Here is a 24,941-nt window from a genome sequence, read left to right as displayed (position 1 = left end):
AGAGTGTTGTGCCAGTACACATCTGGCTGTGCCTGCTGCATTCAGAGAGAATTTAAGGCAGGTGTTGTTATTGTTGACCTCATGGATCAGAGGCTTGGCCCTCTTGCAGTACTCCTTCGAAAGATGTTGCATTAGCCCCTCTATCTCCTCCCATTGCTGATGGCCAAAGCCATTAAGCGCGTCAGGAGTTAGCTAATCTCCACTATGTGGCTGCTTCCATCTTCCTCCCTACCAGATCAAGTCTCTTGCTCTCATTGTCTGGTGGTGGTCCCATTGATGTGGGGGCATTGTATATTTTCCTCGCGTTGGAGACAATGAGCGACTACGAAGGGACATTGACTTTATTATGTTTTAGATTGTGGGTGGAAGGTTTGAATTTCTTTTCCACTCATGAGGTTATAGCTCTTGCTGGGGCCGGTTTGCAGAAGGTCTCCTTTCCATGGTTGAGAATGCTGGGGGAGCATAGGTGGTAAAGGTTGTTATTTTGTGAGCATGCCTCCTCCTTTTCCTCCTCCAGCTACACTCCCATAGATGTCTGCAGTCCTTTTGATGAAGCTTTTGTACAGGGACAAGTCATAAGGAGGTGAAGGCCTTCAGGGCTAACTGTATATACCCCTTTCTTGGGGGACTCTGTCGCGGTTCTGCCATGTACCTTTGAACTGGCTGTGTTCCTAGAAAACTGCAGCCTCTTGGTTACCGAGTATGTAGAACTCTTCTTGTTTGGCTCTAGGGTTGTCGGGCGTCCATGCCCAACTGTTAGTCTTCAACCCCTCTGTGTTCTGGAGTTCTAGTCTGGGTTCAAAACTCCCTCAAGGAGTTGTTGTGCTCCTCCTTCCTTTCCAGTAAGGCCGCCATTTCGGCCTGGAGCTTGGTTTCTTCCGCATGACCTCGAGAGCTCTCAGTTGGGCGTCAACTGTGGGTGGTCTTTCTTTTCAGCATCGAGGGCTCTCCTGGCCTCAAAACTTTACCCTTGTCCCTCACGAGCACTTGTTTCCGTCGACGACTTGCCCCCATCGCTGTCCTTTTATCGGGACCAGTGTGGCTCTCTCGTCTTGTGTCGGCCTTCGGTCATCAGGTGTTTCAACACCTAGGCTGCCTTCGAGGACCTCGACTGCTAAGATTTAGCATCCATGCCTTTCGGCGTTTATTACCTTTAGCAGTTTCTTCTCAGTGTCCTTCACCACCTTTTTCACCTCTTAGCTTTTTTCAGAGTCAGCTGCAGCGTCTTTGATGTCCGACTCCTGTTCTCATGCTGGTGTACCCTCCTCTAAGCTTTCCTCTTTGTCACTTGATAAACCGGGATCTCTCAGGGATTTCTGTATCTTATGAGTGCTAGCCATGGCATGATGTTCAGCGTCGTACCTTAAGTGTCTTCTGTACAAACACGATGCAGGCCTCGCAGACCCCAATAGTGGAAAAATGAATCTGAAGATGCCAAACAGGCACAGGAGCTTCCTGGGTGTCATCTGACGTCAAACAAGGGATGGACTTACCCTCAAATTCTATTGAAGTTGACAACGAGCCACAAAAAAAATAAAAAAATAAAATAAAACCTCGTTTGCGGACTCAACCACTAGATGGCAGAATAATTAACATGCGTATCCAGAAAAGGATTCATACTGCAAAAAGATCTATTATTAAAAAAGTGTGCTAGCGTCCTGCAACACTGCAGGACCATTAACTGTTTAGGGCTTTCAATGAAGATGCTATTATGGAAATACATTATTCCTGGGTCTCCAACATTTTGCTTTGCAAGCCTACTAGCAGGATTAAGGAACTAAGCACACACTTTAAACTATATATACACAAAAATGCAGTGCCTTTAAAGTTCAACATGAAAATGTACTTAAGAAAATCTATTTTTACTTTATCGGAATGCCTGCTCTATTGTATGAAATCAGAATTCAATGCTCTAAAGGAGATAGGTAAAAAAAGACAAGTAAAGTGATTTACAGACTTGTATCACTTAGGATGCACCATATGTCCTGCCCAATACAACATTTGACAAAGGACTATGAATGTTGTATTGTTCAAACAACCAAAATGAGTAAAATGTGTTTTTAAAACAGGTAAAGTGTGTAAAAAACTTCCCTTAAAACTTTTATTATAACTTATTTACCAAAGTACTTTGCGCCATTGTAAAATATTGCATGGATGACTTTATAAAAAAAGGAAAACCAGCACATTAATCTCAGTCATATTTGAATAGTGTTACAGTGTCTATTAATTGCATTATCGATTCAGAATAAAAGGAGTCTTTTTGCACTTACTAGAACACATTGTGCCAACACAATGTGCTCAATTAAATCAAATGACCTTTTAAACAAAGTTTATTTTTAACACTTTCCCAACATTAAAGAAACGGAAGTACGGAATGTAAGCAGACTCCATGCTACAAACAGGCATCATCTTCAAAATTAATAGCAATGGCATCTATCAATACTTGACAAAGGTTTACTAGTAGAATAAACACTATGGTAAAACATATACATAAACCAGCTAATGAGTTTTAAGTAGTCATTTCATTTCAAAGTAATACTTTTAAACACTGTTTTTATAACAAAAGTGTAATATATTTGCACAATGCCAATTACTTTATTCAACTACAGTTGGATTGACGTCCCTGGCTTGTTTAGACAGTAACATGAGGTATATCAAAGTAAATCTGTACATACATTATTTTAACAAGTATGCTACTAACATGTCAATATGCGCTATTACAGCTATTTTTCTATCGCTGGATGCAGGATCCAATAGAATATAGCCTTTACGTATGGACACTGGTGGTGCTTGGAAGACAAAAGAAAATTAATCAAGAACCTTTAAATGTGTTCGGGTCTGAAGAGTACTATAGTAATCCAGTGACTCTAAGCTCTTATAAATGTTTACTTAAATAAGTTTTCCATTCACCTAAACATCTGTAAATCCATTAAAGTGAAGATATTTAAGAAAATATCTTATTTTAATATGCATTCCTGAGAGTAAACAAATTGTTGTAAACCTTAATGCAAGGAACAAAGGGGAGCGAGCAGGACTTTATTTTAGTTTGTGGGCTATTCCCTGGCAATCTACATGACCACCGTAGACTGCTTCACATTTATCAATAAAATGAAAAATGTCAGCCTTTTTATTAACCACTATCTTGATTAAAACGCATAATACAAATGGACCTAACATTACACTTGTATATTAACCTAACTAAATACAAAAATTGCATTGAAAGGGCATCAGTTACATTAATCTTAACACGATTGTGAAGAAATGTTCTAATGGCAGTGTCCTCAAATTAAAACAAACAATTATATTAAAAGACATTCAGCTCCAAGGGATTTTACCTGTAACTTTGGCTGGTTGATGTCTTTACTCTTGAATTACCTGACTCGCTTACATCAGACAAGATATTTGTGTACCCTGAGAATTCAGCTACTGAAGTCCGTATTCGATGGTCTACCTCGGAGTTAGTGTTAAAGGCCAGTGGTACTCTACTGCCCGATTTAAATTGAGAACCAAATGCTTGTGCAAAGTTTTCAATCTGGTAAGTTTCTCTAGATCCAATGTTTTTCTGAAGATCAATCTGGTTGTCCAACTCTGAGGAATTAAGATGAAAATTTGAAGATGATTCTAGATGTTTTTGTGGTTCCTTCTGATTGTTTAATTCCGGAGATGAGATTTGGTAGCCTGAAGAGGTCTCCAAGTTTTTCTGTGGGTCTATCTGATCTGCAAGCTCTTGTGAAGGCGTCAACTGTTGATGCGTGGACTCCAAAGGAGATAAAGAAAAACTAGGCTGTGCGCCTACCAGCATTCCAAAATGAGACTTTGGCAATGTCGAAGGTAGTACAGAAGCAATGGATGGGGCGAAACCACACTCTAGAGGAGATGTAGTGTATATCTGCTTGTCAGAAAACAAAGAATTAGACAAAGTTGAAGAGAGACTAACAAATTGTAAACCGTGTCCTAAAGGAAAACTAGTGCTCTGGCTCGTTCGTTCTAAAGCTTGTTGGAGGTATTTGGAGTACTCATATAACATGGTTGCTTTATCATTTTGATTTGACTGAGAGTCTGAGCAAACATTTTCTCCTTGAACCAAATGCGAATGTTCTACTGATGGTGTTAAATCCACATGTTCACTTATAGTAAATGGAACTTCATTGTGGCTTTCTGATTTGTGAGTGTAGTGGTCCAACAGAGACTGCAGCACTTCATCAGGAATTCCTGATTTGTCCTGGCAGGCCTTTATTTCACTACTCAGAGCAGAAGAATCTATCAGCGCCAATGGGGTTTCACTGTCCATAACACCTGAAACTGCAGACTGAATGACCGACTGTTGGGAGACCATGTGTCCTACATTTACAGAATAGGCACTATTACAATTTGCAGCTTGTAAATATCTTCTTTTCTTCAAAAACTGCATGGCATCGTCATAGTTACTATTTTGGCCTGGTTTAGTATTTGCATTCTGAAGAAGACTGATGCTTTCTTCTCCCGAACTCGTTGTCAGCTCATGAATACTACTGGGTTTTGAAGAATGTTTTTGTCTAGCCATGTCTGGCATGGCAGACATCAAATTAAGTTCACTTTTTTCAACATTTTTTCGATTTACTTTTTTGAAAACCAACTTTGGCACTTTTGCGTGTGTTTCTTCTACACCCATTTCAACCAAGTCACTACTGGAAGACACTACAGGAATCTCAACTGCATAATTTTGCATGCTTGAATTAATTGGCAATTGTGGTTCATTCATTTTGATGCCAGATTTGTGTTCTTTGTTTTCAGTAGATAGACTTTTACATTTACTTTTTCTCCTTCCAGAAGAACTAGCATTTCCCTGAGATAACTCAAAGTTACCGGATAAATTGTCTATACTGTTCGATGATCCAGGTTTCATGTCTGCACCGGCTCCTCCTTTACATAGGGTTTCACCACAAGTTCGCTTGTGCTTCAGCAATCTATCTGTTCTTGAAAAATACTGATGACAAACAGAACAGTTAAGTGTTTATATTGTATCATTGTATTCACTTTACAAATGCATATATTAAAGTTTTCTAAAACACTGACATTCGGATTACAAAAAACAAGCATTTGAAGGGTTACTATGTCTGTGCCTTTCAAAAGGTATTTTTCCATGAATTGTGCTTCTAGTGCTTGTAATAACACATTCTCATGCCAGTTTCTTCTATTAATTGATTCATCAAGTCAACTGTTGTATAACAAGAGAAAAAAGACATGATGCAAAGTCCTGTCACTATACCAGTGATCAAGGCCTATAACTGGAAACTTTCTGTATTTCAAACGTGTGTACTCTTATGATTGAGAGGGTGTTTGTAAAAGTGCAAGAAATGACCTTGAAGTAAAAGATAACTGGTGCAGAAAAAAAAATGCACACATTTTTGGTATCTTTTGTCCACTAGGCTTAGTTTAATTTATTATTGTTACTGCATATATGTGTGTGTGTGTGTGTGTGTATGTATATATATATATATATATATATATATATATATATATATATATATATATATATATATATATATATATATATATATATATATAATCTACTGGCGGTCGCCAGTAGATAGTTCTAGTTAGGACCGTGTTTCCATAGGAAATCCGCAACATTCTATTTGGAATAACTTTGGCGCCGGTTGACGAATCCTCGCAAAACTTTCAAAATAGGTGGGGCGCTCCGCTCCTACCCTGAAAGTCTCGGGGGGGGGGATTCGTCAAGCGGGGGCTGAGAAAAAAGGGGGGGTCCCAAAACGCATTTTCCCATGCAATTTTCCATAGGGACCTTTAGTCCAAGGTACAGCCCGAACGGCTGACCAGAATTACTTGAAATTTGGCAGAGAGGTAGTCCTCAGCTCAGGGAAGTGCCTTTTGCAGGTCTGGTGTCAATCTGTTCAGTAGTTCCCGAGAAAATCAAAAGTAAAATCATATATATGTGGGCGGAGCCTAACCACACATCTCATCTTGAGATCTGATTGGCTGTCAGCACTTCATCCAAGAAGTGTTGGCAGCCATCTTGGGACCAATATACATGATAGCACCTCATTAAAAAGCATTGCAGTTAATAGAAGGTTTTAAGACTTTAGTTACATTATAAATCATTTGTTGATGGTACCAAACTCATTTTAGGAATTGTGGTATGTTCTAAGGCGATTTCACCATGTGAAAAAGCCTTCTGCTGGGATATCATGATTGAGAGAAAAATATTTTCTCATGCTTTTCCCACAGAGGTTTGGAAGGTGATCTATAAGCTAAACTGAGAGCTTATTTTCTGTAAATTCACATTATCTTTCTCAGTCATGTGAGAATGAAGTCTGACATTCTCAGTAAAACATGTACATCCAACAAGGGCAGAGACTGTCAGTTGATTTCTTTGTGTTCTACTGCAGCTTCCCAGAGTGTTCCAAAGAACTACTAGAGCGCTAACAGTCCTACTTATGACAAACGTATTGCACACCTGAAGCCATCTTGATTGGAATAAAGTGGTAACACTTAAAACATTTAATTTAAAAAGGAACAAAATGAGGGGGTTCATTTTTCCATAACAAGTATCATTAGTGCTGCAGAAAGAAAAACTAGGGCACATTTTGACTTCTGAAATCCTCTTATTTCATTAAACAATTCTGACATGCAGACTGAAACATGCACTTTCAATACCAGCAGCAGTTTTCTCTGGTGAGCAGTAGCTTTACTACAGTGATCTAATGAGCAAAAAGAGTGCTAACATTCTGAATTTATGGCAAATGTGTGACACATCTGAATGCCTTCATGATGGAATCAAAGTAAAAAACTGAAAGCATTTCCTACTGAGGAGACTGCAGTACATGAGGAAATTAGGAAACTTCATAACAAATAAATCTCCCAAGATGGCCACCGGAGACAAAAGAGCCCAAATGTAGCCCAAAATCACCCAGATGTAGCCCAAATATAGCCCAATGACAGAAGTATGCAAAACACTTATTATTTTGTGTTTTTGCAGTGTTATATAGTGCAGACTTGTCAGGTATTGGAGTGCTTTACATGAGCATTGGTTACATCACACACAAGAACAAATTCATTTTGGTTGTAGACATGGGGAGACTAAGTGATTTGACCAGAATCACAGAATGTCGAGCTGAAGCAGAAACTCCAACCTGGTTCCCCAGTTGCAAAGTCTGCAGTTCTGGAAGTAACACCACATCCTCTCCCCTAAGTGTAACATTTAATCAAGTGGTCAACAGGATAAAAAAAACATAAAAATAACAAATAATTTAAAAGTGCTTGGTCGCTATTTGAAAACCCAGAAAATATGTCCTTATTTTAGTCTTTTAGAGCACTAACCATAATTTTGATGCCAATAAGACCCTCTCATATATGTAATTTCTAAAGGAAATGCTCTGGGTATTACAGTTTTGATTACATCAAGATGACGTCAGGCGTTCCACACTTTTGTAATAAATATAGAATGTTAGCAATCTAGTTGTTCATTAGGATACTGTTGAGAGGCAGAGGCCAGGGGCACGGACTCTGAAAATTGAAGGCTGGTAGGAGGGTGCAAAGGCAACAATTTAACCACACTGAGCAGGCAGGAAGGGTCGTGGCAGCACAACAGACTATGGAGGGCAGTGGAAAGGGGGGCAGGGGCAACAAACCAACAATACAGGACTTGCAAGAGAGGCTGTGGCAATGTAATAGACCATTGTGGGCAGAAGGAAGAGGCAATGGTAGTACAACCATACATGCCAACAGACCTGATTCATCCAGGAAACGTCCAATGTTTTTAAGCTCAAATGGGCTTTATTTGATCTGTCTCCTGTCTACAATCTCCTCTTTTTCAATGCAACTCAAAGGGGAAAATCAATACCCCAGTTTTTTTTTCAAAATCTCCCTCTTACCAAGTTCAAAATGTTCACAAGTATGGTACATTGGATCATGGAAGGAAATGGGGTAGGGACATGGACTTGGATAACAGAGGACAGGAGGGACATGGAGAGGTGCACCAAACTGACCCTGCAGGGCAGGCATCAGGGTTTGCAGCAGCACAATACACCACACAGGGCATGCGGGATGGGAGTGCAGCACAACAATCCATAGAAAGCAATAGGGAGGGGACAGGACCATGCATATGGACAACAGAGAACAGAGGGGAAAGAGGCAATGGTAGCTAGCTGACCATAAAGGACAGACAGGAGAGAAAGCTGCAGCATAACAGACCATAAAGGGCAGGAGGGACGGATCAGGGGCATTACAATGGAACAGACAAGCCAGGAGGGAGGGAGTAGGGGTCTGCACATGTAAACAGAGGGCTGGGGGCAAGGGGGCAGGGCAGGAGCAGCAAGATAGCCATGGAGGTCAGGCAGGATGGGCACTAGAAGCAAGACACACCATGAAGAGCAACAGTGAGACTGATGGCATACACACAGACCATGGAGGGAAGGTGGGAGGGGGTCAGGGGCAGCTAACTGACCACACAGGGAAGGTGGGAGGGGCCATGGCAGCACAGAAGACCATGCATGGCAAGTGGGAGGGTTAGTGGCAGCACAATGGCTTTGATGGGCAAGAAGGAGGGTGCAGGGGCATGCACAAAGGACGATGGAGGATAGAAGGGAGGGTCAGGACCTGTGCACAGACAAGAAAGTTCAGGGGAAGGGGCCTCACAAAAGACCGCACGGGGCAGGCAGGAGGCGCAGTTGCAGCACAACAGACCAGGGAGGGCAGAAGGGTGTGGCAGTACAATGGACCATGTAGGACAGGAGGAAGAGGATAGGGGCATGGCATGTGGACAGGCAGGGTGGAGGTGGCAGGGACAGGTTACAGTCATCTGACAATGCTAGGCAGGTGGGAGGGGAGTGGCAGCTCAACAGAACACTCAGAGTAGATAGGATTGGCAGGTCCATGGAACATGGTGGGCAAAAATGATGGAGCAGGGGCATGCACAAAGACATCGGAGGGCAGGGGGAAGGAGAATAGGGGCAGCAAGCTAAGCACAGAGTTTAAGCAGGAGGTCAATGATGGGGCATAGAATTGGGCAATAGAGGGCAGGAGGAGGGGATTGGTAGATCATACTAAATTGAGGGCAGTGGCAGCACATCAGACCATGCATGGCAGGAGGGAGGAGGCTAGTCCATGGATTCACACAACAGAGGATAGGTAGGAGGGGGATGGGGCAGCAAGCTAACTGTTCAGAGAAGGCGGGTATTAGGAAATTTATTGTTTTTAAAACGTGTGTCTGAGCGAACTACTTAAAATATGAACAAGTATGCAACATAATCTCACGTTTATTCAGGAAGAAGAGGACGTTTGTGACTGACTCCGGGCTCACTTGGCAGAAACACCCCCTGACCCTCCACCCCCCATCGCAAAATATAAAGCCCGTGAAAAGGGTAGGTGAACACAGTGTTATATAGAACATAGTCCTGAGAGCACGATTGAAAATGAAAACTAGATATAGTGTATGGTATAAACTATGCACCAAAAAGTGTGATATAAGATGAACCGGGCGTGAAATATAATATGCAATACATTGTGCGCAATTACAGATTCATTGGAGAGCGCGAGATAGCACAGGCACTAGCGCGTGCTATGCGATGTGCGCCTTGGAGTGTAATATACACAGGGCAGTGTTGTGTAACCTAACTAGTCTCTAAAGTTGTAATATAAAATATGTGCTGGGGAGTGTAACGTTGCATATGCACTGTGACAAAGATATGGATCCCAGATTGTAATATGTATGGCATAGCACTGTGCGTTATAACATAGGAATCGAGGAAGGCACGTTAGATGGGGCAATATAACCTGTGCGAAGACAAGTGTGGCATGACATATTCACGGGGTGGTGTTACAGTGCACATGGGCTAGAGAGTGTCATAGCATATGCACTAGCTGGTGGAATACAACACAGAGGTGTGTGGCACTCGGCAGGCAATGGTGGGTGTAACACAGCATTGGGCTCTGCCAGGAGCGCGCTGTGACTCAAGTGATGTTCGTCCCCTTTCCAGAGAGTAAAATAATAAGTATTACACATCCGGCAGTGGATGTGTGTTTTATTAACCGTGAGGGGGGTTCCTTACATAGTTTGTCGAATTTTTGTCGAATCCCCTTTGAATGGCTTGGTGTGCATGTGTATTAAATGTGCCCGTCAATAGCTACCCATGTTTGTATAAATGAACGACAAGGGTGTCTACCGGGATTAGGCACGGTAGGGCATCAGACATGGGTGGTGTAAATACATTCCACGTGGATTCATTGTATGCATAGTCGCCTTTTAATGAATATCAATCAAATCGTCATGGTGATAGGTACGTACGGTTTGTCCAGCATGTCCTAGGTGTGTCTATAAATCGAATAGTTTCTTACCGGTCGGTGTAGTTTTGCAGCTTGAAGATCTTTCTGGATTCACTATGCTGTGCATTATTCCGCGATCTTGTGGTTGGGTCCGGATTCGTAGTCTCTCTTTTTTTTTTTTTGTAGCCCAGGTGGGCGGCGACGACCCACCATTTGGTGCACCTCTCGTGACGTCGTCGTGCTTCCTGCGTTAGTCCCACCTTTGGGGCGCCATCTTCGGGTTCTTTTTTCCCCTTCTTTTTTTTTCTTTTAACCCTAGGCGATTGATTAGTCCTTCAGTTCATTTTCTGTACGTTATTTCTCCAGATGTTTTCCACTTCACCCCCTCTTCCTCCAGCCTCATCTTCCTGGCAGAGGTGGGTGGGTTCGCTAGTGAATCCAGAAAGATCTTCAAGCTGCAAAACTACACCGACAGGTAAGAAACTATTCGTTTTGCAGCGTGAATCTTTCTGGATTCACTATGCTGTGCATAGACTTTGTAGCGGTTTTTCCCTAATTTTGTGGTGGCTGGGTGGTAGATGAGCGTTGGTCGTTGAAAATGTGTTGAAGCACCTTCTGTCCAACCTGTGCTTCCTTGTTCATCTGAATGTCCACGCAGTAGTGTTTCGTGAACGTGTGCACAGATGCCCAAGTTGCCGCTAGACATATGTCCTGAATGGGCGTGTTCGCCAGGAAGGCAACGGTGGCCCCCTTCTTCCTTGTGGAGTGAGCCTGAGGCCCCTCCGCTAGCTCCTGTCCAGCCTGTTTGTGGCAGAATTGAATAGTGAGGGCAATCCATCTAGCGATGGTGCCCTTAGTCACTGGTCTACCCATGAAGCTAGTAGCAAAGGACACAAACAACTGCTTTGATTTCCTGAGTTCCTTGGTTCTCTCAATGTAGTGCATCACCGCTCTTCTGGCGTCGAGGGTGTGCAGAGCCCTTTCTGCGTTTGAAGTCGGGTTTTGGAAGAAACTTGGTATCTGAATACTCTGATTCATGTGGAACGCCGACAACACCTTGGGCATGAAGTATGGGTCTGTTCTCAGGACTACCCTGTCCTTGTGAATCTGAATGTAGGGTTCCTGAAGTGTTAGTGCTTGAAGCTCGCTCACCCTGCGTAGTGAGGTTATGGCCACCAGAAAGGCCTTCATCGTCAACATTTGCAGTGTGGCCTTGTGAATGGGTTCAAACGGTGCCTTCATGAGCTCCGCCAGTACCACGTTGAGATTCCATGCTGGCGGCGGCAACCTTTTAGGAGGGGCAATTCTTTTGGCTCCTTCCATGAATCTCTTCACCACCTGCGAAGTGAAGAAACTTCCACCCTTCTCACCTCTGGTGTAGGCAACGATCGCCGCTAGGTGTACCCTTAGGGAGCTCGAGCAGAGGTTACTCCTTAGAAGGTGTGTGAGGTACCTCAGTACTGTTGAGTCTCTTGTCATTCTGTTTTGCAGGCCCTTCTTCCTGCACCATACAGTAAATCTCTTCCATTTGGCGCTGTAGCATTTTCGTGTAGTTGGTTTCCTTGCCTCCCGTAGCACCCGCATAGTGCTAGGAGGCAATTTAAGGTGAGCGAACTCTAGGTCTTCAGGAGCCATGCCGCCAGGTTGAGGCTCTCTGGTTCCGGATGCAGGACCTCTCCGTTTTGCATGGAGAGCAGGTCCCTTTTTCTCTCGAACCTGTGGGGATTGCCCTGCGCCATTTCTTGAATTTGTGAGAACCATGTCTGCCTTGCCCACTGCGGAGCCACTAGGATCAGAGTCATGTTGCTGGTTCTGCACTTGTCGAGCACTCTGTGCAACAGGGGTATCGGTGGAAAGGCGTAGGCAAATGTCCTCGACCAGCTTATCCATAGGGCATTTCCTTGGGATTGCTGATCTGGTTGCCTGGACGTGAAGCTTTGGCATTTTGCATTCTGGCGTGTTGCAAATAGGTCTATTGTGGGAGTTCCCCATCTCTGGAAAAGCTTCTCCGTTTCCTGGCCATTGAGCTCCCACTCGTGTGATGCCGAGGTCTGCCTGCTTAGCCAGTCTGCCTCCACATTGTCCTTCCCCGGAAGGTGAATTGCCAGTAGATCTATCCTGAGAGGTATGGCCCATCTCCAAATCTCCTGTGCCAGAGAGGAGAGAGGGAACGACTGTGTCCCACCCTGCTTGTTGATATAGAACATTGCCGTGGTGTTGTCTGTTTGAACCAACACCCTCTGGTTGTACAGGTGCCTCTGGAATGCCTTCAGTGCTAGCAGAATGGTTTTCAATTCGAGGTAATTGATATGGCGTACCGCATCTGCTGGAGCCCACAGACCCCTCACTCTGAGGTTGTCCATGTGCGCTCCCCATCCCTTTTGCGATGCGTCCGTGGTAATGGTCATTGTTGGGTTTGGTGGTGTCAGGCTTCTCCCTGCTGTCATGTTGCCTCTGTTCCACCAAGTCATCTCCTCCTGCACTGCGTGCGTAACAACCACTAGATCTTCCCAACTGCCGTTTGCTTGTGACCATTGCTGTTGTAGCCATTCTTGGAATGGTCTCATGTGCAGGCGTACATTCGGCACCAGCTGGATACATGACACCATCATCCCCATCATCTTGCTCACTGACCTCACTGTCAGAGCTCGCCCCTTCTGGTAGAGACGTGTCTCCTTCAGTAGGGCATCCCTTCTCCTGTCGCTGGGCACCACTGTGCTGTTCAGGGTGTTGATTTTTGCTCCCAGGAAAATCTTCACATGCTCCGGTTCCAGCGATGACTTCCCCCAGTGAATCGAGAACCCCAGGTTCGTCAGAGTGTCTGTCACGCGTGTTGCGTGTCTCTCGCACTTCTCGCGTGTGTTTTCCTTGACCAGCCAGTCGTCTAGGTAGGGGTAGACATGGATCCCCTGCCTTCGTAGGTGGGCCGCGACCGCCGACAGGCATTTTGTAGAAACCCTTGGTGCCGATTTTAGCCCGAAGGCAAGGGTTGTGAACTGGTAGTGTTCCTGGTCGATGTTGAACCTTAGAAGTTCCTTGTGCCTCCTGTTTATTGGGATGTGCAGGTAGGCATCCTTGAGATCCACGGTGACCATGAAGTCCCCGTCTCTTATTTGGGGGAGCACCTCCTGCAACGAAGTCATTTTGAACTTCTGCGTTCTGATGAACTTGTTCAGGTACCGCAGGTCCAGGATGGGTCTGACGTTTCCGTCTACCTTTGGAACCACGAAATAGTTTGAGTAGACCCCTTTGTTGCGTTCTTTGAAAGGCACTGCCTCTATGGCTCTTTTTTCTAGTAGTTTCAGGGTTTCTTCTCTGAGTAGGGCCAGTTCTTGAGCCGACCTCTGCCTTCCCTTTGGTCTTCTGTTTGGTGGTCTTTTCTCCAAATCCACGCAGTATCCGTATTGCATGACGTTCAGTATCCACTTGTAAATGTAAATGTAGGTGTACTTGTAAAGCGCACTGTGACTCCATGGAGTATCCTGGCGCTGAAGACCGCTGGGGAACCCGTCCTGGCTTTCCCTGTGAGATGGTCCCTTTCTGGGTATCTCCAAGGTGAAACCAGGCATCCCCGGCGTCTGTGGGGGGCCGTTGTAGAGATGAGGCAAGCTTAATGCCCAGAGTTGCCGAGTGTGTTCCTGGTTAGAGTAGGTACCGAGGCGAGAATTATCGAGTCTGTTTTGACCCTGGTCCACGACCCTGCCGCGTCGGGAATTGAACCCTGGTCCCTGGCCGATTCTCTGCTTACGGGTCTGCCGCCTCTAACCAGTGAGCCACACCTCTCCACTTGTCTGTGGTTATACGCCGCCACTCTTGAAGGTAGAACCTCAGCCTTCCGCCTATTGGTGTTGGATGTTCGTAGGCTTTTGACTCTTCTCTCCCCCTTGATGTTACTGTATCGCGCCTCACCCTTGGGGGCATGTCGAGGGTAGGCGTCCTCTTGCGTGCTGAGTCACTTTCATGACAGTTGGTCACTCCCTCTCCTCCTCTGGCCACGTCCGTTCCCTCTCCCGCGAAAGGACTGGCCCCGAGGTTGGTACTGCCAGTTTTGCTTCTGTTGACCCTGTTGTCCGTGGCTATCACCCTGCTGGAACGTCTGGTGCGACGCTCCCTGCTGGCTTCCTCCCCGACCGTAGGGTCTTCTAGAGGGGTTGCCTCTCCTCATCCCTCTTAGCTGTAGGGACCCCATGGACCTCGCCGTTTCGTTTTCTTTTTTCAGCTGGGTGAGTTTCTAGTCTACTGTTGCTCCGAATAGTGTCTCTCCGTTGAAGGGGGTGCTAAGGATGTTGTTCTGCACCTCCGGTTTGAATCCCGAGATTCTTAGCCATGCATGTCTCCTCTCGGTGACCCCAATGGCCATTAGTCTCGCTGAAGTCTCTGCCCCGTCCAGCGCCGTCTTTATACAAGAGTTGGCGATGTTTTTTCCCTCTTCCACCAGGTGGGAGGCTCTTTGTCGGTATTCTTCGGGGAGGTGTTTTACTAGCTCCCCCATCTCGTCCCAGTGCTGGTACTGGTGCCTATTGAGGAGTGCATTTGAATTCGCCATGCGCCAGTGCATTGCGGCGTTCCTCTCGACCTTTCTTTCTGTGAGGTCTATCCTCCTGCTCTCTTTATCTGGTGGTGGCCCCGAAGTTGCTGGCACGTTGGCCCTTCTCCTGGCCGTGGAAGCTATGATGGTCGGCCGTGATACTACCCTTGATGTAAGGGGGGTCCAGAGAAGAGTGCTTATACTTCTCCGTCCTGGGCGTGATCGAACGGCAAGTCGCTGGTTCCTTAAAGGCCTCTCTTCCCTGATTCATCACACTTTGTAGCATTGGAAGGAATTGGCTCCTCGTCTGGATGGGGAGCAGGGTCTCGAGGAGGAAATCGGCTTTCGGCCTCTCCACGTCCAGTTTCACGCCGAAGGCTGTCGCTGCGCTCCTGACCACCATATTGTACACCCCGATGTCGTCGGGTGGAGAAGGCCTCGAAGGGTACGTGTCCACGGGCTCCTCGGGGTTTTCGGTGTCGAGATCCTGCCATTCGATGTCGTGGCTGGTTGATGGCGCCGAGCTGTAGAACGACTGGTGGTCTTCTTCCTCGGGTTCGCCTTCATAGTAGGTCTCGTCTTCCTCTTTGAGATCTCTCGACAGTCCCTCGGTGTCGAATTCGTCCTCGATTTCGACGACGTTCGTCAGTGGAGCCGTTGGAATTTTGAATTCCTTCATCTTTGCGTCGAACTCCTTCTTCCTCTGAAGGATGTTCTCCATTTCAGCCTCGAGTCGCCTCTTCTTCTTCATTTCGGAGATGCTTTCGGCGTCGACCGCGGGCCTCTTCGACGGAACTTGCGTCGACCTGTCCTTCTGCGTCGAGCGCCCCGTTTCATGGGTTGTCTTCGACGAACCTTGCCTTTCGGCGTCTTTCGGCACCAGGGAGTCCTTTTCGAAGGATCCGCTCGGCCTCCTGTCCATGGTTCCCCCTTGGTCGTCGAAGCTTTCGGCGCCGGGGCTCCCTTCGTGGACTTAGACTCAGATTTTCTCGAGTCTCCCTCGGGTTTGAGGCATTTTCGGGTGTTTTGAGCTCGACGATTCTCTTACCTAGTCTTGATTTTTCTTGTCGGTCTCTACGACCGTGAAGTTTTCAGGTCCCTCGGCGACGTTGTCCTCATAGTCTGTAGAGAGGCCCAGATCGTAGAGCGACGAGGCCTTACCCTTGCCGTCCATGCTGGCGTTGGCTCTTCGCTGGCGTTCTCTCACCCGGAGCGTCTTCGGCGCGAAGGCTGAGCAGGCGTTGCAGTCCTTGCTCTGGTGGTCGACCGGTAGGCAGAGGTTGCAGACCGGATGCTGGTCCTTCAGCGCGAACTTGTGGTGGCAGTTAGGGCAGAACTTTAATGGCGTCTTGTCCATTGCGCTCAGGGCCTCTGAGTGCGCATTCTCCAAGGGCGTCAAAGAAAAAGGTGGAACACTTCCTTCTTCGCGCTCCTGATGTGAAATATTCCTTTCCTGTGATATCTTCGTAGTCCTTTATCGACGAAACTCGCTTTTCCTTCTTCTTTCGATTGTAACTCTGGAGCTTCCCGATGACGATCCAGACCCAACGGCGGAAAAAAAAATCTGAAGATGGCGCCCCAAAGGTGGGACTTCCGCAGGAAGCACGACAATGTCACGAGAGGTGCACCAAATGGTGGGTCGTCGCCGCCCACCTGGGCAACAAAAAAAAAAAAAAAAAAAAAAAAGAAAGACTACGAATCCGGACCCAACCACAAGATCGCGGAATAATGCACAGCATAGTGAATCCAGAAAGATTCACGCTGCAAAAATATATTTTTCTAAAATAATAAAAAACAGTGGCCGGCCCTGGGGATTGGGGTCAAAAAAATATAATTAGGAGACAGGCCCTGGGGGATGGGGTCATCAGGGCCAATAAATTAGAATAAGAAGTGGAACCACACAGCCCCCCTTCTTAAAAAATTTAAATAAATAAAAGACTGGCATCGTGCCGGAGGCCACGCCCCCTCCTTGCAGCACCCTGCAAACGCGCCCCCTGGCGAGTTGTAAGTTGGGGAATTAATTCCTCTTCAATACTGAGGGTCCCTGAGGGCCAACTAGCCCAACAGGCATCTCCAGTATGCGCCAGGGAGCTGCGCTGCAGACAGGTGTTCTGAGGCCAAGCCCCTTTTTACACCTCTCTGCAACGCAGCTCTGTGGCGCTTACTGGAGGTACCTAGTGGTCTAGTTTGACCCTAGGGACCCTTAGGATTCAAGGGGACTTAATCTCTCAACTTAGAACAGCCACAGGGCGCGTTTACACAGTGGTGAAGGGAGGGGACGGGGCCTGAGGTGACGTGTGCAAACACGCACTATGGCACATTTTAAATTGGGGATATTATTTCCCTTCAATACTGAGGGCCCCTGGGGGCTACCTAGCCCACCAAGTGCTTCCAGTAAGCGCCACTGAGCTGCATTGCAGAGAGGTGGTCCAGGCTGTGCCACTTTTTACACCTCTCTGCAACGCAGCTCTGTGGCACTTACTGGAGGTACCTAGTGGGCTAGTTGGACCCTAGGGACCCTCAGGATTTAAATGAACTTAATCTCCCAACTAAAAACGGACACAGGGCGTGTTTACACAGTGGTGAAGGGAGGGAACGGGGCCTGAGTTAACGTGTTCAAAAACGCCCTGTGGCCTGTTTTAAGAGGTAGTTTTAATCCCCCGGCCCTATTATATACTAGGGGCTTACAGAGGAGGTCATGCTAATCACAGGGGGACCCCAACGCATAATGTTCCCTAGTGTATGTAGGTGTTTTCACTGTATTCTAAGTGTCTTTTAACATAGCACTGGCTCTAGGACTGGTTAGTCAGACTCAGTTACCACCAGTATCCGTCTGAAAAAGTTGAGGGTACAGGATGATTTTGCAACAAGGATTCTTTCTGCTCTTCTTTTTGTTCTTTCTGCACGTTATCCTTCTTCCTGCACTTTTCTTCGTCTTTGAGGATTTCTGTTGTTTCTTTCTGCACTTCTTTTTTTTCTTTCTATGCATTTTTCTTCTTTCTTCACATGTCCTATCTCTGTAGGCATAGTTAGAAATTAGCATTTAAAAAACCTTTGAAATTCACAGAAAAAAACCATAGGTTTCAGGGGTGTTATAGTTAGCTGGACTTTTCACTTGTACAAAACCATTGAAATTCACCAGTTATAGTTAGTTCAGCTAACTATAACTTGCGCACCCGCAATGCACTGCTGATAACGTCACATATTACATCACTCATGACATGGTCAGTGACATCACTCATGACATCACTGATGACATCTCAAATGACATCACTGATTACATCACTGATGACATCATCCTTGTGATAGAGTGGCAGACCTCCTCTCACCCTAATATAACCTTTGATACACACATTCAAAAATAGAGACTAACATTTTCAAAACAATGGACATACCAATACCAGTTACAACAACCTCTTCAGTAATTCTATTATCCACATACACATCCACTCATTCACCAACAGTCCTATACAGTCAGTCATACATGTACTCACTCATCATATGTACTCATACACCTATACATCCTGTTACACAATGCCACTCATCCATAGAGTTACACACACACATAGTCACTCATGCTAATAAAGAATCAAACATACATTTACTTGCATATACAGTTATACACACACCACCACACTTACTTCTACGGAAACTTACACATACTTAGTCTTTTAAACAATCACTTATAGAAACACATACTTATTCATACAGGAACTCTTTCAATCTCTCACTCTCACATATACTCACTTATATACACCAATAGTCACATATACTAGTTTAAAACATATGTAGTTACTCATAAAGACACTATTGAGACAGTCATTCACTCACTAACACACCCATACACACACTCATCCACCTATACAGTCCTGCACACATGCTGTCTTCAACACAGTGAGTCACTCATTCATGCACCTATGCACTACGCAATACCCCCCACCGAACCATGCAGACACTCAGACTGATACTCAAAAAACCAACTAATAACCTATATAGACACCCATGTAGCTACTCACCAACCCATGCAGCCACTTATACACAAAGTGAGAGACTGATACAGATATTTACATATTTAAACATTACTCACTAAGCCATGTATTCACTATGATACACTTAATCAGTCAGTTACACAATCAATTTTTCAAAAACAAATCATCCATTTAGATACTTATATACCCAGTTATTCTTCCATCGACCTTGAGATATACATATATAAAACATATTTAATTTTCAGAAAAACAGACATTCACTGGATGATGTCATCAGTGATGTCATTTGAGATTTCAACAGTGATGTCATGAGTGATGTCACTGACCATGTCATGAGTGATGTAATATGTGATGTCATCAGCAGTGCATTGCGGGCGCGTGAGTTATAGTTAGTTCAGCTAACTATAACGGGGGAATTTCAATGGTTTTGTACAAGTGAAAAGTCCAGCTAACTATAACACCCCTGAAACCTATGGTTTTTTTCAGTGAATATATATATATATATATATATATATATATATATATATACACACACATATACATATATATATATACACACACACATACATATATATATACACACACACATATATATATATATATATATACACACACACACACACATATATATATATATACACATATACACTGAAAAACCATAGGTTTCAGGGGCGATATAGTTAGCTGGACTTTTCACTCGTACAAAACCATTGAAATTCCCCCGTTATAGTTAGTTCAGCTAACTATAACTCGCGCGCCCGCAATGCACTGCTGATGACGTCACATATTACATCACTCATGACATGGTCAGTGACATCACTCATGACATCACTGATGACATCATCCAGTGAATGTGTGTTTTTCTGAAAATTATATATGTTTTATATATGTATATCTCAAGGTCGATGGAAGAATAAATGGGCATATAAATGTCTAAATGGATGATTTGTTTTTGAAAAATTGATTGTATTACTGACTGATTAAGTATCTTAGTGAGTAATGTTTAAATATGTAAATATCTGTATCAGTCTCTCACTTTGTGTATAAGTGGCTGCATGGGTTGGTGAGTAGCTACATGAGTGTCTATATAGGTTATTAGTTGATTTTTTGAGTATCAGTATGAGTGTCTGATGTCTGTATGGTTAGGTGGGGGGTATTACGTAGTGCATAGGTGCATGAATGAGTGACTCACTGTTTGTATGTGTTGAAGACAGCATGTGAGCAGGACTGTATGGGTGGATGAGTGTGCATGGGTGTGTTAGTGAGTGAATGACTGTCTCAATAGTGTCTCTAGGAGTAACTACATATGTTTTAAACTAGTATATGTGACTATGGGTGTATATAAGTGAGTATATGTGAGAGTGAGAGATTGAAAGAGTTCCTGTATGAATAAGTATGTGTTTCTATAAGTGATTGTTTAAAAGACTAAGTATGTGTAAGTTTCTGTAGAAGTAAGTGTGGTGGTGTGTGTATAACTGAATATGCAGGTAAACGGATGTTTGATTCTTTATTAGCATGAGTGACTACGTGTGTGAATAACTTTATGGATGAGTGGCGTTGTGTAACAGAATATATAGGTGTATGAATACATATGATGAGTGAGTGCGTGTATGAGTGACTGTATAGGACTGTTGGTGAATGAGTGGATGTGTATGTGGATCTTACAATTACTGAATAGGTTGTTGTAACTGGTATTGGTATGTCCATTGTTTTGAAAATTTTAATTTCTATTTTTGAATGTGTGTATGAAAGGTTATATTAGGGGGAGAGGAGGTCTGCCACTCTATCACAAGGATGATGTCAACAGTGATGTCATGAGTGATGTCCTGACCATGTCATGAGTGATGTAATATGTGACGTCATCAGCAGTGCATTGCGGGCGTGCGAGTTATAGTTAGCTGAACTAACTATAACGGGGGAATTTCTATGGTTTTGTACGAGTGAAAAGTCCAGCTAACTATATCGCCCCTGAAACCTATGGTTTTTTCAGTGAATTTCTAAGGTTTTTTAAATGCTAATTCCTAGCTATAACGTGCCTGAAACCTATGGTTTTTTCAGTGAATTTCAAAGTTTTTTTAAATGCTAATTTCTAACTATGCCTACAGAGATAGGACATGTGAAGAAAGAAGGAAAAACGCAAAGAAAGAAAAAAAAGAAATGCAGAAAGAAGCAACAGAAGTACTCAAAGACGAAGAAAAGTGCAGGAAGAAATATAACGTGCAGAAAGAACAAACAGAAGAGCAGAAAGAAGCCTTGTTGCAAAATCATCCTGTACCCTCAACTTTTTCAGACGGATACTGGTGGTAACTGAGTCTGCCAAAGCAGTCCTAGAGCCAGTGCTATGTTAAAAGACACTCAGAATACAGTGAAAACACCTACATACACACCCCTATTCCCTCCTTCCTGGCTTGTCGGTTCCATTGTAATGCCCCTGATCCGTCCCTTCTGCCCTTTATGGTCTGTTATGCTGCAGCTTTCTCTCCTGTCTGTCCATTATGGTCAGCTAGCTACCATTGCCTCTTTCCCCTCTGTTGTCTGTTGTCCATGTGCATGGTCCTGTCCCCTCCCTATTGCTTTCTATGGATTGTTGTGCTGCACTCCCGTCCCGCATGCCCTGTGTGGTGTATTGTGCTGCTGCAAACCCTGATGCCTGCCCTGTAGGGTCAGTTTGGTGCACCTCTCAATGTCCCTCCTGTCCTCTGTTATCCGAGTCCATGTCCCTATCGCAATTCCTCCTGCCTACCATGATCCAATGTACCATACTTGCGAACATTTTGAACTTGGTAAGAGGGAGATTTTGAAATAAAACTGGGGTATTGATTTTCCCCTTTGAGTTACATTGAAAAAGAGAAGATTGTAAACAGGAACCAGATCAAGTAAAGCCCATTTGAGCTTAAAAACATTGGACGTTTCCTGGCTGAAACGGGTCTGTTGGCATGTATGGTTGTATGACCACTGCCTCTTCCTTCTGCCCACAATGGTCTATTACAGGGGTACTCACAAACTTTCTGTCGGGGGCCAAAATTACAGTGTGGTTAGTGGCCGAGGGCCGCACTGGTAGGGGTGGAGTCAGTGGGGGCGCGATCAGTGGGGGGCGGAGCTAGAGTAAAAAAAAAACCTTTCAAAACATCGGTCTCCCTCCCTCCCTGTCTCCTCCCCCTCCCTCCCTCCTCCCCCTCTCTCCCTCCTCCCCCTCTCTCCCTCCTCCCTCTCCCTCCCTCCTCCCTCTCCCTCCCTCCTCCCTCTCCGTCCCCCTGCCTCTACGTCCCCCTCCCTCTCCGTCCCCCCTCCCTCTCCGTCCCCATCCCCCTCCCCCCCCTCTCTCTCCCCCCCCCTCTCTCTCTCCCCCCTCCTCTCTCTCTCCCCCCCCCTCTCTCTCTCTCCCCCCCTCTCTCTCTCTCCCCCCTCTCTCTCTCCCCCCTCTCTCTCTCCCCCCTCTCTCTCTCCCCCCTCTCTCCCCCCTCTCTCTCCCCCTCTCTCACCCTCCCTCCTCCGTCTCTCTCCCTCCCTCTCTCCCTCTCTCCCTCTCCTTCCCTCTCCATCTCTCTCCATCTCCCTCCGTTCTCCGTCCCCCTCTCTCTCCCTCTGTCCTCCGTCTTCCTCCCTCCTCCGTCTCCCTCCCTGAAAAAAAATCGGGGAGAATGGGGCCTTGAATCGGGTTTCTGTCATGTATGGACTTTGGAAGTGTGCTGCTGCAGGATCCGACATTAGAAAGCAAATTCACGTGTTTTTTATCACCTTTCAGAAGCATGGAGGCGCAATGGCAGGCAGAGAAAGAGGGGGATGCAAGAGTTTGCACTGGCCTGGCTATTGAAGTGGCTATTTCTTCAACTGCAAAACACTTAAAGGAAATGCTTTTAGGCATAACAATACTTTTAACTACTGAAAGAAACGGGTTAGCCACAGAATGACTAAAGTCCTCTTAAACAAACATGCCAGTATACGGTGAAACTCTACAGATCAGCAGAGGAGGCCTTTTCCAAGCAATGATGTGCATAAGTAAAATACTTTAGCAGAAGCAACACTTGCCACAGCAAGAAACACGTTTGCAATAGAAAGACTAACGCGTTTTGGGCACAAAGTTGGTCACTTTGTCCATGTCAGCACTGGGTGAATTTGAACCCATATTTGAATATTACATTGCATACACCCCTCCCCCGTCAGCCCGGGCTGAAACAGCTTCGGGCACACACACAGCCGCCGCACCCCCGCCCCCCCGCACCCCCCAGTACTTCACAGATCATTCCCTTGTTAATGAGGCTTTGTTGGGTTTTCACCTCTTCTAGAGCCCCTGCATCGCAATTCTGGCTATTGCTGGAAGAATCAGCCCGTTACACAATACCACGCCCTGTCTGCTGAAACCGGAGGAATCGGGTTTTTGCTTGCAGGGATCGGGAGGCGGGAGACTAGCCATGATATCGGTAGTCTCCCGCCTGAATGGGTCTGCAAGGTCCGCGGGCCTCCAAGAAAGGCTTGCCGGGCCGCTGCCGGCCCGCGGGCCGTACTATGAGTATCCCTGGTCTATTACATCACCACAGCCTCTGTTGCCAGTCCTGATTTGTTGGTTTGTAGCCCCTGCCCCCCTTTCCACTGCCCTCCATAGTCTGTTGTGCTGCCACTGCCCTTCCTGCCTGCCTAGTGTGGTCAAATTGTTGCCTCTGCACTCTCCTACCTGCCTTCAATTTTCAGAAATCCGTGCCCCTGGCCTCTGCCTCTCAACAGTATCCCAATGAACAACTAGATTGCTAACATTCTATATTTATTACAAAAGTGTGGAACGCCTGACGTCATCTTGATGTAATCAAAACTGTAATACCCAGAGCATTTCCTTTAGAAATTACATATATGAGATGGTCTTATTTGCATCAAAATTATGGTTAGTGCTCTAAAAAACTAAAATGAGGACATATTTTCTGAGTTTTCAAATAGCGACAAAGAACTTTTAAATTATTTGTAATCTTTATGTTTTTTTATCCAGTTGGCCACTTGATTAAATGTTGCATCCAAGGGGAGAGGGTGTGGTGTTACTTCCAGAGCTGCAGACTTTGCAACTGGGGAACCAGGTTGGAGTTTCTGCTTCAGGACAACATTCTGTGATTCTGGTCAAATCACTTAATCTCCCCATGTCTACAACCAAAATGAATTTGATCTTGTGTGATGTAACCAATGCTCATGTAAAGCACTCCAATACCTGACAAGTCTGCACTATATAAAACTGCAAATACACAAAAAATAAGTGTGTTGCACACTTCTGTCATTGGGCTACATTTGGGCTACATCCGAGTCATATTTGTGCTGCATTTGGGCTACATTTGGGCTCTTTTGTCTCTGGTGGCCATCTTGGGAGATTTATTTGTTATGAAGTTTCCTAATTTCCTCATTTACTGCAGTCTCCTCAGTAGGAAATACTTTCAGTTTTTTACTTTGATTCCATCAAGAAGGCATTCAGATGTGTCACAAATTTGCCATAAATTCAGAATGTTAGCACTCTAGTTGCTCATTAGATCACTGTAGTAAAGCTACTGCTCACCAGGCAAATCTGCTGCAGGTATTGAAAGTGCACGTTACAGTCTGCATGTCAGAATTTTTTTATGAAATAAAAGAGGATTTCAGAAGTCAAAATGTGTTTTTCTTTCTGCAGCACTAATCATAATTTATATGGCAAAATGAACCCCCTCATTTTGTTCCTTTGTAAATTAAATGTTTTAAGTGTTACCATTTTATTCCAATCAAGATGGCTTCAGGTGTGCCATACTTTTGTCATAAGTAAGACTGTTAGCGCTCTAGTTGTTCTTTAGAACACTCTGGGAAGCTGCAGTAGAACACAAAGGAATCAACTGACAGTCTCTGCCCTTGTTGGATGTACATGTTTTACTGAGAATGTCAGACTTCATTCTCACATGACTGAGAAAGATAATGTGAATTTACGGAAAATATGCTCTCAGTTTAGCTTATAGATCACCTTGCAAACCTCTGTGGGAAAAGCATGAGAAAATAGTTCTCTCTAAAACATGGTTCATGATATCACAGCAGAAGGCTTTTTCACATGGTAAAATCACCTTAGAACACACCACAATCCCTTAAATGATTATGGTACCATCAACAAATGATTTATAATGTAACTAAAGTCTTAAAACCTTCTATTAACTGCAATGCTTTTT

General features: G+C 44.9%; 1 protein-coding gene across 1 annotated transcript in view; it reads right to left on the bottom strand.

The window, feature by feature from the left end:
• Nucleotides 1-2,298: 2,298 nt before the first annotated feature.
• The window catches only part of ZNF281 (zinc finger protein 281), a 242,750-nt gene continuing 220,107 nt past the window's right edge, over nucleotides 2,299-24,941 (bottom strand). Inside the window, exon 6 of the mRNA XM_085643111.1 lies at nucleotides 2,299-4,966. Within this exon, the coding sequence (XP_085499237.1) occupies nucleotides 3,332-4,966 (1,635 nt within the window). The 3' untranslated portion in view covers nucleotides 2,299-3,331. The remainder of the gene's footprint in view (nucleotides 4,967-24,941) is intronic.

The sequence above is a fragment of the Triturus cristatus genome, chromosome 1_1, assembly GCF_964204655.1.
Source record: "Triturus cristatus chromosome 1_1, aTriCri1.1, whole genome shotgun sequence".
NCBI classification, from domain to species: Eukaryota; Metazoa; Chordata; class Amphibia; order Caudata; family Salamandridae; genus Triturus; species Triturus cristatus.
Note: the sequence above shows the minus strand (reverse complement) of the source record. Positions and strands in the feature narration are given on the sequence as shown.